Source organism: Sarcophilus harrisii, chromosome 2 (genome assembly GCF_902635505.1).
Source record: "Sarcophilus harrisii chromosome 2, mSarHar1.11, whole genome shotgun sequence".
NCBI lineage: Eukaryota > Metazoa > Chordata > Mammalia > Dasyuromorphia > Dasyuridae > Sarcophilus > Sarcophilus harrisii.
This window is the reverse complement of record NC_045427.1, coordinates 588,492,377-588,506,928: the sequence shown is the minus strand read 5'-3', so window position 1 is coordinate 588,506,928 and position 14,552 is coordinate 588,492,377. Positions and strand designations below refer to the sequence as shown.

The 14,552-nt window shown below is 35.7% G+C and overlaps 1 protein-coding gene across 1 annotated transcript in view; it reads right to left on the bottom strand.

The window, feature by feature from the left end:
- Nucleotides 1-2,053: 2,053 nt before the first annotated feature.
- LOC100915447 (cytochrome P450 2C19-like) overlaps nt 2,054-14,552 on the bottom strand; it is a 28,784-nt gene continuing 16,285 nt past the window's right edge. The window contains exons 8-10 of the mRNA XM_003755255.3: nt 8,031-8,218; nt 7,021-7,162; nt 2,054-3,068 (exon numbers count right to left, since the gene is read on the bottom strand). Of these exons, the coding sequence (XP_003755303.1) occupies nt 2,878-3,068; nt 7,021-7,162; nt 8,031-8,218 (521 nt within the window). The 3' untranslated portion in view covers nt 2,054-2,877. The remainder of the gene's footprint in view (nt 3,069-7,020; nt 7,163-8,030; nt 8,219-14,552) is intronic.

The following is a 14,552-nucleotide window of genomic DNA, read 5'->3' as shown; positions in this document are numbered from 1 at the left end:
GCAGAATGTTATATGCTGAGTTGTTATTTTGAAAATACACTAGGTAGGGGGAACTAGACAGTACAGTGGATGAAACACCATTCCTAAAGTAAAGAGGACCTGAGTTCAAATCCAGCTTCAAACACTTAATACTTATTAGCTATGTGACCCTGGGTAAGTCATTTAACCCCAATTGCTTTGCAAAAGAAAATACATTAGGTAAAAGGACTATAAGCATTAATATAGTACCTAAACTGTACTAAGAGCTTTTTATAAATATTATTTTGATGCCTTTGGAGGGAGGTGCTATTATTATTCCCATTTTACAGATGAGGAAACTGAGGCAAATAGAGGTTAAGTAATTTGTGCTGGGTCACACAGCTAGTAAGCTTCTAAAGTCAAATTTGAACTAAAGTCATCTTGGCTCCAGTTTCAGTGCTCTGTCCATTGTGCTACCAACCACCTCTAGAATGGAGGATATGGATCATTTACTCCTGGAGCTGAGGATACAGTAACAGCAAACCTCTCCTACCTACGTTGAACAAATGAGGCTCAAAAAATAACTGGAAGAAATCCTAGGTATCCTCTCATCCAGGAGTACTTAACCTTTTCTCTGTCATGGAACCTTTTTAGCAGTCTGATAATACCTCTGAGCTTTACCTTTCTCAGAAAAGATTTTGAAATGATTGAAGAAAATGCAAATTTTAGGTAGAAGTTATTGAAAATAAAGATATAATTTTTCTTTTCTGATCCAAGTTCATAGATCCCTCTGAATTCTATACCCAGATCCCTTGGGAGTTCATAGAATCTAGATTAAAAACTCCTGAACCAGATTTTAGAATTCATTCTATGTTACAGGAGTCACCTGCTAGTGGCTGCTAGGGATCTAATTTTGACCAGCAGAATAAGTCGCTTCATGTGAGAAGATGATCACAATACAAGAAGACTGAGAAGCAGTTGCATTCTGACCTCTCTCCTTTTCCCTCTGCCTTCAACTTATTTCATTTCATTTCATTCCCAATCCACAAGCAACATCTGCTTCAGGAAAGAAATTTGCAATTTCTGCAAGTGTGTTATGATTCACAACTGTGGAGGCTTTCAGAGAACCAGCCTGCCCTTTAAATGGTACAATCCCCTTTAACCCCTTTACCCAGACTTTCTGGGTTCCATACTTAGGCATAGTCCTCAACAATTCTAGATCTAAAATTCTGGGATTTATTCTACCCTTAATTAAATAAGATATACAAGATTCAAATTAAATTGAAATGTACTTAAATTTTTATTAAAAACCCCCAAATTACAGATCCCAAGTTAAGACCTTCTGAATCCAATATCCACCCACATTCTGTATCTGATGTGCAGAGACATAAAAGCAATTTTCCTATACACACAAATAGTTATCAACAGAGCTGGGATTTAAACTTTTGAATCCATACTGAGACTCTTTCCACTAAAAGAAGCAAGAAGGTAAGTGGGCTATAGCCAAGGAAGACGTGGCAAGACTACTTTTTTCTCTCCTTTACTGATCTTTCCTTCCCCTCTGATACTCTAACTTTATTGAAACTAGTTGATGACAGAGATATAAATGTAACAAAGAAATTTGTCATAAAACAATGTTTTAAATGTATAAACTGTGGACATTTTATAGGCCATTGTAGGTAAAATATAATGTGATAATTATATTTATTTATATTCATACCCTAAATATTTATTAATAATATACAATATATTATTTATTACATAATACATAAGGACACATGTATATGTGTATGCATGTATAGGATATATGTATAGCTTGTACATATATGTGTATGTATGTATATTGTGTGCATCTCCAGTCATCTTGATCTATATCTGGCCACTGGACCAAGTGGCTCTAGAGGGGAAAGTGAGGCAGATGCATAGTTCTTGCTCATAGTTCTCCCTCACTGAAATCCAATTTACTTGCAGATTATGGCATTAACAACCATGATGTCATGGTCCTCTTAGAGCAAGAAGGATAAAAAACTATATATATATATATATATATATATATATATATATATATATATATATATGTATAAGTATAGGTATATATATGTATATATATTCATAAACTAAAAAAAGCAAATGCATTTTGCATATACTCTCACAAGATGAAACAGCCTACTCAGTGTATAACAAAGAGTTAGCTATTAATTCTCTTCTCTGTGCCCAGTACTGTATATGGTCCCTGACCCAAGTGGCTTACATTCTACTTAAAGAAAAGATAATGGTAACTAGCATTTATGTAGTGCTCGAAGGCTAACGAAGTGCTTTAATTATGTCATCTCCTTTGATCTTTACAATGACCAAGGGAGGTAGGTGCTATTATTATCTCCTTTTTACAGAAGAACAAACAAGAGATTGAGATATCAAAGAACTTGACTAGGGGAATAAAGCTACATTAAGTGTCTGGTGCAGGATTTGACCAGGTCTTCCTGACTCCAAGTCTCTTACTTTACCTACTGTACCATTCATCTGCCCAGGAAATGAGACTGAAATATTTGAAAGGAAGCAAAGTAAATTGAGCATGTAGTTAAATGTTATATTGTGTAGTACAGACCATAAGTGCTAAAGAAATCATAGACATGTGGCATCTGAATGGATCTTTAAGGACTGGGAGTATTTCAGCAAGAGAAAATGAGAAACAGGAGGAAATACTCTGAGCCATAGGAATAATTGGCAGGAATGAAAGCATTGAGGCAAGAAGCCTGGGAGGAGTCCGCTTGTCATCTATTTTTACTAAAGCCAAGGGGAGCAGGTGGAAATCAGGCTGGAAGAGTCCATTTGGTCCAACTTCTGGAAAACTTTGGATGCCAGGGGAAAGAATGGCAGGACAGCGAGAAGGAGCCAAGACCACTGCTAGAGGGTGGTCCTTTACATATTCTTGGAAGGTAGGAAGCAGATCTCGTAACAGGGCGGCACGTGGTTAAACCCATTGTCAACTGGAGTGACATCAATGTCTTTGAGGTCAGTGACGGGCTTCAAGGTAAAATTTTGTAGGATGGTGGTAAAAAAGAGAAACAATTCCATCTGAGCCAAGCCCTCGCCAACACATGCCCGTTTTCCTGGAAGAGATAAGTAGAAATGATAAACTTAGGCTTACAAGTCACTTAGGACACTGTTTTGAGACGCCCCATAACTGCTAGAACTATAATTAATATCAATATAGCTCTTTATGGTCTATAAAGTCAAGTATGTGCATTATCTCATTTGATTCACAAAACAACTCAGTAATGTAGGTGCTATTATTGTCCCCTTTTTGTAGATGGGAAAACTGAGACTGACAGAGGATGATGACTTGCACAGACTCACAAAGCTAGGAAATGTCTAGGGCAGGATTTAAACTCAGGTCTTCCTGACTCCAAATCCAACACTTTAGGTGACATAGGTACCACTCTAGTGGTATCAGGAAGATATGAGTTTGAATGCTATTTCAGACATTTACTACCTGTGTGACCCTGGGCGGGTCTGCCTCAATTTCTCCATCTGTATAATGGGAATAATAATAGCATTCAGCTCTCAGGGATAATTGTGAGGATAAAATGAGAGATTTGTAAATCTTAAAGTGCCATATCAATGCTAGTTATTAGTGCTAATCATTGTTACTGATGTTATTATAGGCTGCATCCCATACCATTGACACTGAAGTGAGGACTGAGTCTATTTCTCCTTCTCTAGTCCAAGGACACCGATTGATATGTCTACTCTTACTCTACTGATTTTGCTTGTAGATAACCAAACCCTTCCATTAACTTAGTGTCTAACTGACAAAGAACATTCCATCATGTCTCCTTCTGAAACCCCAACCTACGCTCTACTAGAAGGGAAATTCCTTCCAGTTAATTTCCTTAAATTTAGCTCTTGTATGCCAGACTTTATAATCAAAGGAAAGGGTTCCCTGCCCCAAGGCAAGAAGAGAACTACCTACTGCAGTTCTCCAAACTAGACCTGGGATGTGCTTTTTTCTTTCTTAAATTTAGTATTATATCCCCCCCCCCCCACAACTTACATGTAAAAACAATTTTTAACATTTGTTTTTAAAACTTTTAATTCTCTCTCTTCCTCCCCCCTTACCTCACCTCATTGAGAAGGTAATCAATTCGATATCAGTTATACATGTATAGTCATGAAAAAACATTTCCATAAAAATCACACTGAAAGAAAACATAGACACTCACCCTCCCAAAAAACCTCAAGAAAATTAAAAATTTTAAATGTGCTTCAATCTGTATTGTCACTATCAGTTCTTTCTCTGAGGATGAATAACATTTTTCATCCTAAGTCTTCCAGAGAGTTGTCTTGAATCATTATATTGCTGAGAATAGTTAAGTAATAATAGTTGCCCATCTTACAATAGTGCTGTTACTTTGTATACAGTACATTTCACTTTGCATCAACTAATGAAAGTTTTTACAGGTTTTTCTGAGAGCATCCTGCTCATCATTTCTTAGGGAAAATAGTATTCCATTATAATGACATACCAGATTTTGTTTAGCCATTCCCAATTGATGGGCATCCCCTCAATTTCCTTTTCTTTGTCCCCAGAAAAGAGCTACTATACATAATTTTTTGTTCATATATACTGGGACTAGCTTCTTGCTTCCTGTTTAGTGCCTTTCTAGTTCTCTGCTCCTTATCACACCTCCTCTTTTCTGATCCCAGTAGGAAATTGTCCTTAAAAATACAGATTAGTATTAGGTAGCTGCCTCTTAAACTCCATCTACCAGATTTCAGTTCAAGTCCTGGGCTCTCAGTCACATGCAAATTTTCCATTTTCCCCTCTTCCCAATAGAAGAACCTCCCCAACTAGCTGCTTCTAAAAATTGAATGTAGATATACCTAAAGGGATATAAAACTATGCATATCCTTTGATCCATCAGTGTCTCTACTGGGTCTGTATCTCAAGGAGATCATAAAAGAGGGGAGAAGAATTACATATGCAAAAATATTTGTACCAGCATCTTTTTGTAGTGGCAAGGAACTAGAATCTGAGTGGATGCCCATCAGTTAGGGAATGGCTGAATAAATTATGGCATATGAATGTAATGGAATATTATTGTTACATAAGAAATGATGAGCAGATTGATTTCAGAAAAGCCTGGAAAGACTTACATGAACTGATCCTAAGTGAAGTGAGCAGAACCAAGAAAACATTGTACAAAGGAGCAAGAAGATTATATGATGATCAATTGTGGAAAACTTGGCTCTTTTCAGTAATGAGGTAATTCAAGGCAATTTCCAAAGATTATGGGAAATGCCATTTGCATCCAGAGAGAGAACTATGAAGACTAAATGTGGATTAAAGCATAATATTGTCATCTTTTTGTTGTTGTTGTTTGTTTGCTTATTTTCTTTTCCTTTTTCATGTTTTTTCCCCTTTTGATCTGATTTTTTCTTGTGCAAATATGGAAATATGTTTAGGAGAATGGCATACATTTAATCTCTATCAGATTTTTTTGCGGGGGAGGAAGGAGGAGAGGGAGAAAAACTTGGAACACAAGATTTTGCAAAGGTGAATATTGAAAACTATCTTTGCATGTATTTAGAAAAATAAAATACTATTTTAAAAAATTTTAAGTGAATGCAGAACTGAAACTGAATATTGCCTCCCTTCAATTCTAATTTTATATTTATTTCATATTTAATTTCCAATTGATAAAATTTTGCCATTTGTATTGTTAATAATAATAATAATAGATAATTTATATTTCTATATTAATTTCTATATGCAAAGTACTGTGCTAAGCACTTTACAATTACTATCTGCTTTGATCCTTACAACAAGTTTGAGAAGCAGATGCTATTATTCTCTCTCTTTTATGGATGGAAAAACTGAAGCAAACAGAGATGGAGTGACTAGCAAGTGAACAGAGTGAAATAGAATCCAACAGCAAGTAAACAACTCTGATCAAATTTGAACTCATATACTGGGCAACCTTGCTACAGTAAGATGTTCAACAAAATTATCCTTTCACTTCTCTTCCAGGAAAATAGAAGGAGATCAATGTCCTTCTTGGTGGGCTTGGCCCTGGCTACAAGAGCCCTCACTGAATCAAAGGGAATAGCTGGTAACTCATGACTAGGAATTGGGGAGATCATAGAGTTACCCTTCTTTGCTGACGATTACCTGGGTATCAATGGATTCATCCAATAAGGGGAACTCAAAGGACAAAAATAAGGTCTAGAGCTGGTTTTCTGTCCCAATGAAGGATGAAAACACTTTGGTATCCAAGAAGAAGGCTCCTCACACGGGCCTCTGGATACTCCAAGAACAATTGGGTATGACATTGGACAAGATCAGAATCTTAGTGACAGAGGTACAAAAAAGGTAGCAAGGTGGTAGTAAAGACTTCTAGAATGCCCTTCAGTCTCATCTATCAGAGTCAAAAATCATTATATCACAAGAATCACTGTGATATTTTAAATCACAAGAATTACTGTAATGTTCTTAGGACAGTAAGAAAGGACTATGGGTGAGTAGTGTCTGATGGCATCTGAGCAATGGGCCATTGAGATAATCTCGCCATCTTGCTCTGTTTGCTGAGGTATCATGATGCACTCCATGGGCAAAAATGCTTAGAAAACTGCGCCTGAGAGAAGAAGCTCCTAGCTAAGAAATCCCCATGGGACAATTTTTAGTCCTTTGGGGACATTAGTGATGGATCTGGAGGGAAGACACAGTGGCCACTGGTTTTACATCTTCCTAGAAAAACTGAAGCAATTGCCAAAGCCCCATTAATTTTGTTTAGCACTGAGCAAACATTCCTGAAAATAGATTCCTGTACCTGCTATCACTTCCAATAGTGGCCTACAACCCAAACAAGAGTGGAAGGACATGAATTATCCTCATCTCATGGCTAAGATTTAGTAGTAAAAGAGAGCTTGGGGCTCATCAGGCTGACCCCTCATTTGATATCTGAGGAAACCAAAGCTGAGAGATGTCAAGGAATTTGCTCAAAGTCACACAAGTTGTAAGTGGGATATACAGAACCACAGATTTGGAAAATTTTGCCTTACCTATTGAAAAAGGTAAAAAATAATTGCTTTTCTTAAAGTTGCCACTTTCATCCAGGAAATGATGTGGGTCAAACTGATCTGGATTGGGGAACTCTTCATTGTCATAGAGAACAGAAGTCAGCAATGGTATTATGGTGGTGCCCTGAAATAAACAGAAGAAAAAAAAAACATAATTTGAATGATAAAAGATGTCCTGGAATGTTAGAGTTTAAAGGAACCTTAAAAATCATTTAGTTCAGTCTTCCCCTCTCCATCCCCCTCTGCTACATTTACAAACAGGGGAACTAGGGGCCAACCCTGGTTGAAGCTGAGACCAGGACCCCGATAACCTGACTCCCATATTCAAAGTACCCTAATGTCAGTTTGCAGAGAGGTACAATCTTGGCCCTTATAGAGCAAAACCAGGACCAATAAGTGAGAGTTACAGGGAGGAAGAATTCAATTAGAAAACATTTATTAAGTGCCTATTATATACCAGGCATTGTAGTGTAAGGAGAATTTTGATAATTAAACCTATCAGAAATGCAATGGGCTGCCTACTCTCAGTGGATATGTTTAAGCAGAGGCTAGAGGAACTTTTGTCTGGGGTACATGTTTAGATAGCCTCCATACTATAATCGTATGAGTGTCTAGAAGTCCCTTTTAGGAGAGGGAGTGTAGATGCTGGTAAGGAACTTTAATTAGAAATCATTTCACTGGGGACAAAAATAACTGGAAGCATGACAATGGTGGTACATTAGACACGTCAATCAAAGGTTGAGATGTACCAGTTGGGGGACAATCCAGCTCTCATTCCAAAAATGGTTGGGGGAAAGGCAGCATGTCAGAGAAAGGGATTGCAGAGGTGGTAGCTGCTGAGACATCAGACAACTGCCATGAAAGGCAAGAAGACTAGGTTGTTTCACAGAAGAAATATATTACCTTTCTTCCATTCTAGGGGAAAGCCCCATTCATTTGGTGCTAGTTATGTCCCTTCTTTTATTCTTCTTAGCAAATGAGACACTGCCTACCTTGGGAATGAGGTATTGTCTGAACTGAATGTCTTGTGTTACTGCATGAGGCAGGCTGGCAGGAACAAGGTCTATATATCTCTGTATTTCATGGATCACAGCATTGGTATAAGGCATATTGTTTCTGTCTTTCATGCAGGGACTTTGGTTTGGGCCAATCACTCGGTCGATTTCTTCATGGATTTTTTCTGTCACAATAGAAATAAGAATTCATGTAAAAAGTGGGAAAAAAGACACATCTCCCTCAGTCTCTCTGATCTCTCACATAGAATTAAATAAGAAATGAAATGTTACTGAATTTACCCCTTAATAATAAAATTAAGAGTTGCATTTCGATCTTTTTGATCAGCCAAGGATCTATGGGAAGCACTCAAATCCCCTGTCCCTCAGAGCTCAGGCTTAAATTGTCCTTAGATAAAATACAGGATAAACAGCACTGGGGAAGGAAATAATAGGGCCAAATTCAATGGATTCAAATGCTTTCTCTGCACAGCTGAGTAACTTAGAATTCAGATGTTTCAGTTCTTTCTAAACCATGATGACCTAGAGTTCTGTGTGGAGGTGGAAAGGATAAACCCAGCCAAAGTAAACCTGGGATTTCTTGCTTTGATAGTCTTTCTTCTCTCACTTAAAAAAGAACACAAGAGCTATCAAGTTTCATGGATACCTTTGTTTTAACATTACAGACATTTTCAGATATATTGCCACACTATCACTAGGGAATTTTGCTTTGAAATAAGGAACAGTTTAAGCCAAACCAAGTGCATAGGCAACATTTCAAACTCAGTGAAAGTAATGTACATTTCTTTATTACTTCTCCAGGATTGGAATTGGTTATTACAATTCCACCGCATTTCGCTTCATTTCAGTGTTTTTTTTTACTTCTTTTATTGCAAACCTGTAGAAATATGTGGTTTGACCTAACAATGAAATACATAATATACATGAAGAAGTAAAGGAATACCTAAAAAATAAAGAAAAATTCAGTGTTCTTGGATATCAGCACAGTATAATAAAAAGCAATATTCCCTAAACATTTTCAGAGATTAATGTACTAATTTTTAAATTTTTTAAAACGAGTTTCTTTGTAGAATTGTACATATTATATTCCTATCTCTGTTTACTCATAAAACTGAACTTTTGGGCTCCCCCTGGCCTGTTTATTGTTGTTTTTTTCAAATCCACTAAACAAGAGGCCCTTCTGAGGTTAAGCTCTTCACTTCTAATCTTATTACCAAGTCATTAAATCAATTCTGGACTGACATTGTCTCCTCTCCCCTATAAATAGAGGATCTGAAGGTATGGTGACAAACTCCTCCCATTGCCTTCCTTTAGTAAGGGCAGACACTGGATTTTTGGCTAATTCCGGACTGGAAATAGTTGTACTTTTGTTCTGGCTATATTTTGAAGCATTGTCTCTTTGTAAAAGCTAATGTTAAATGGAACTTTCATGCTAGTTAGTCCCTGGTGGCTAAGAATGGGGAGGGATACAATCAGTGGGGGAGTGAGCTAATGACAGTAGAGAAGGGATACTTCAAAAGCCCTCAAGGTATCCTAGAACCCTGAGGGACAGATGTAGCTAGCTAGACTCTGAAAGAGCTGGCCAGAAAGTGTCCTTGATAACTATGCTCAAAAAGTTATCAAACTGTGCATACCCTTTGATCCAGCAGTGTTACTACTGGGATTATATCCCAAAGAGATTATAAAGAAGGGAAAGGGACCTGTATGTGCACGAATGGTTTGTGGCAGCCCTTTTTGTAGTGGCTAGAAACTGGAAACTGAATGGATGTCCATCAGTTGGAGAATGGCTGAATAAATTGTGGTATATGAAAATTATGGAATATTACTGTTCTGTAAGAAATGACCAACAGGATGATTTCAGAAAGGCCTGGAGAGACTTACACGAACTGATGCTGAGTGAAATGAGCAGGACCAGGAGATCATTATATACTTCAACAACAATACTAGATGATGACCAGTTCTGATGGATCAGGCCATCCTCAGCAACGAGATCAACCAAATCATTTCTAATGGAGCAGTAATGAACTGAACTAGCTATACCCAGAAAAAGAACTCTGGGAGATGACTAAAAACCATTACATTGAATTCCCAATCCCTATATTTATGCACACCTGCATCTTTGATTTCCTTCACAAGCTAATTGTACAATAATTCAGAGTCTGATTCTTTTTGTACAGCAAAATAATGTTTTGGTCATGTATACTTATTGTGTATCTAAGTTATATTTTAATATATTTAACATCTACTGGTCATCCTGCCATTTAGGGGAGGGGGTGGGGGGGGGGTAAGAGGTGAAAAATTGGAACAAGAGGTTTGGCAATTGTTAATGCTGTAAAGTTACCCATGTATATATCCTGTAAATAAAAGGCTATTAAATAAAAAATAAAAAAATAAAAAAAAGAGAATTTAAGGGGGAAACTAAACTGACTAATCAACAGAATTACGGGGAGATAGGTGCTGTCAGAAACAAAGGAGTCTTCACAAATTCATGCTGAGCAATGACTGCTATGGTTGATTCTAAAAGAAACAGTACAAAGATAATGGTATACTATAAGCAACCATTAATCAAAAATAATATGTTGTTACTATATAAAATAAGTGTCTGAGGAAAAAAAAAAAGAAAGTGTCCTTGATATATCTACATGAAGATAATTATTGTATCACCTTGACAGAAAATGAGGAAGACCCAATTAAGAGAAGGAAAATTCAATATTGCTGGATAGGTCAGATCAATTTAATGAAAAATTAAAGTGGTGGGAGGATTCTGGGAAGATGGCAGAGTAGGTTGGTAAATTTCAAGCTCTCCAGATTTCTCCCGCAAATAGAACAAATTTGCATCTCAGGGTGAACATAGACTGTTGAAAAATCAAGACTTGGGCCAGAACAGGGGTCCTGTGGCACAACCCAATACCCAAAGAAAGACCCTAGTCAGGGATTAACCTGTCTGAAGTGCAAATACCTCTGGGCCAGCTTGTCAGAACACCTTGGGGTGAGCTGGGTTTGGCTGGAGCCTCAGCAGAAACCACAGAAGCTTTTACCTCCCAGACTGTATGCAGAGATGGGGATCTGAGCCTAGGAAGACAGAGGGAACTGTCCAGATTTGGCCCTGGGCCAGAAATAACCATAAGTGCAGAGACAGTGGGGCTAGGATGCTACTGGCTGTGGGCACTTGTAGGAGTGGGGACCTCTTGGTTTGGGGACCCTGGTCAGAGGGAAGAGCTGAAGTGAAGCTAGAGATATTATCTCAGAATTAGAGATAATTACTAATACCTCTTTTAAAAAATGAACTCAACCATAGACACTTACTATGGGAGCAGGGAAGACCCAGGGTTCATCTTCGGAGAAGAACACTGAAGTCCAAAAAGCTTCTTGTATCCCCAAAGAGTAACATGAAATGGCTCCCTACCCAAAGAGAATTTATAGAAGAACTAAAAATAAATAAAAATCAAATGAGAGACATTGAGGAAAAATGAAAAAAATGAAAATAAAAATTATCCAAGAAAAACAAGAAGATCATGGGAAAAAGAATGTGAAACATCTTATAAGAAAAATAACAGACCTAGAGAACAGATCAAGAAGACACAATATAAGAATAATGGGACTGCCTGAAAGTTGTGACCAAAAAATGGAATCTTGATACAATAAGGTAAAAAACAATCCAAGAAAAAATGTTCTGGAGTGATAGAACATGAGAGGGAAGTAGAAATTAAAAAAAAAAAAAAAAAACAACAACCCACCAATTGTCACCTCAAAGAAATCCTTTGTGGAAAACACACAGAAATATTATTGATAAATTTTGAAACCCCCAGATCACAAAGAAAAATTTGCAAGAAACAAGGGGAAAAAAACCCAATTCAAATACACTAGAGCTACAATTAGAACTGTACAGGACTTATCAGCAGCTACAATAAAAGACCATGGGACCTGGAATTATATCTACTGAAAATCAAAAGAATTAGACCTGCAGCAAAAAAAAAAATATCATATCCAGCAAAGTTACCCATAATATTGAATGAGAAAAAAATGGTCATTCAGTGAATTTGAAAATTTTCAGGACTTTCTATCAACCAAACCAGAACACAGTAGAAAATTAGGCCTGCTTGAGAGTGGGGAGGGAGGAGATGAAAGAAGGGGAAAAAAAGAATAAAGTAAAAAAGATGCTTAAAAGAGAACAAAAGAATAATTTACAAAGAAGTCAAGATGGACACTCATGAATATAATTTTTTCTACTTATAAATATACTTTCTTGAATTGATAAATTGTTGTTATATATTTTGAATCATCCCTGGTGTTCTGCTGAGGACATGACAATCTTCTCTTTTGTTTAATTTTGTATTCTTTTTCCATTTTTATTTTTTCTCATTCTGCTTTTTAAAATAAAATAATTAAAAAAAAATAAAATAAAAATTAAAGTGTCCCTAAATTAATTCATAGATTGAATGCACTAGTAATAAAAATACCAATAGATTTCTTTCTAGAATTGGACAAACCATAATGAAATTTTAGTGAAAAACAAATGAACAGGAATACCAAGTTTTAATGAGAAAAAAAAATGGACAAAAGAGAATTGCCTTTACTGATTGATTTTAAAGCAAATAAATGAGTTCTAATTAAAACTATGTGCTGCTAGACAAAAAGAGAGAAAAATGCAGTAGCAGAAGAGAATAGAAATCTCAAAAATAGAACCAAGTCATAATCAAGACCAGCAATTCAAATCTATAAACAATAAATCCTGGGGAAGTGACTCATTATTTAATAAATGCTGAGAAACCAACTAGCAATATGTTGAAAAATAAATTTGGATCCTTATCCCATTACATTATAGAAAAACAAATTACTTCTGGATCATAAAGTTAAAGATAAGAAAATGAACTATTTAAAAAGTGGAATGGAATATCTCAATTTTGGAAAATAGATACATTTTAAGTATCAAATAGAAGAAATTATTTATGTTAAAGTAGATTTGTCACAGGGCAGCTAAGTGGGGCAGTGGATAGAGCACCAGCCCTGAAGTCAGGAGGACATGAAATCTCACCTCAGATACTTAACACTTCCTAGCTGTGTGACCCTAGGCAAGCCACTTAACCCCAATTGCCTCAGCAAAAAATAAAAAGTCGATTTGTCTAACTAAAATTTTAAAAGTTCTACAGAGCAACAATCAAGATAAAAAAAGCTTTAATTGAAAAAATATTTATAGCAAATAAAACTGATAAAATTTAACATCTAAACTTTATAAGAAACTGATACAAATATTTCCAATGTCACAGTGTTTGTCAAATCTTCCTAACTCCAGGCCTAGTGCTCTACAAATATTTCAAAAAGAAAAGAATACTCAATTTACAAGACAATTAGTCGCCTGAAATTTTAAGCCTCACTAATAATCATAGAAATGCAAATTTAAAATAATTTGAGATAATATTTATAAAATTGGCAAAAATATTAGTGAAAAATTGAACTAATGAATTTATAGAACAATAAGAATATTCACACTATGAGTAGAATTGCAAATAGATTTTTAAAACCTTTTAGGAAGCCAATTTGACAGAGTATAAAAAGAAAAAAAACACAAATTTTGAATATTTGGAATATAATCTAAAATGTTTTCATGAAGAAAACAATAAAATGCATTCAGAAATATATGTGGCAATATTAATTATAATTTTAAAGAAACAACCTCAATGTCTAATAGTGAGTGGTGAATAATCTACAATGATCATTCACTCAGTTCTCTCCTCTTTTAAAGGAGAAAGTTGAAATTCCAAGTCTAAATCTTCGGACTTAAGAATATATTTAAATGTTCCTTCAGTGCCTCTCCATTGCCTAGTCCAAATGTCTAAGTATGGCATTCAAAGCTTTCCAAAATCTGATTATAACTTTCCTTTCTAAACTTTTTTAAACTACTCTCCTTCACATGAGTTCTACCCAACTCAATAAAGGGAAAGTAACTAGTCTAGAGTCCAAGAATAGTTAGTAATAGATTTGAGATTATAATCCAGGTTATCTGATTCCTAGTGTTTGACCCATCACATCTTTGTTAAACATTTATTTTAGAATAGCCAGCAAAAGAGAACATTGAATAGCTGTCGCATCTTCCTATTTAAATTCATGAAATAAAGATAAAGCAAAAATCTTTCAATTTATTATCATTTCCCATAAAGTTCTAATGTCTTTAGGGGCATTTCTGATCTAAGTTGGATGAATACTAATATTCTTCGTACATTTTGGTATTATCTCAGTTTTTATCTCCCCTCTGATCTTTCTTAAAGCAGCATATTTTAATGAATAGGACTTTTTTAAACTTAGACTTTAAGAATTATTTAATATTTAATTGAATTTTTTTTCATCAATGACTTAGATGTAGACACAGATCTCTACATCAAAGGGTCTCAAATTTGCAAGGGCTAGTCTAATTACTAACAACCAGGATACTTCTCTAAAATATCTCTAATAATGTGATCATCAGATTTTTCTTTTTTTAAAAAAAGTTTTGACATGTTTTCA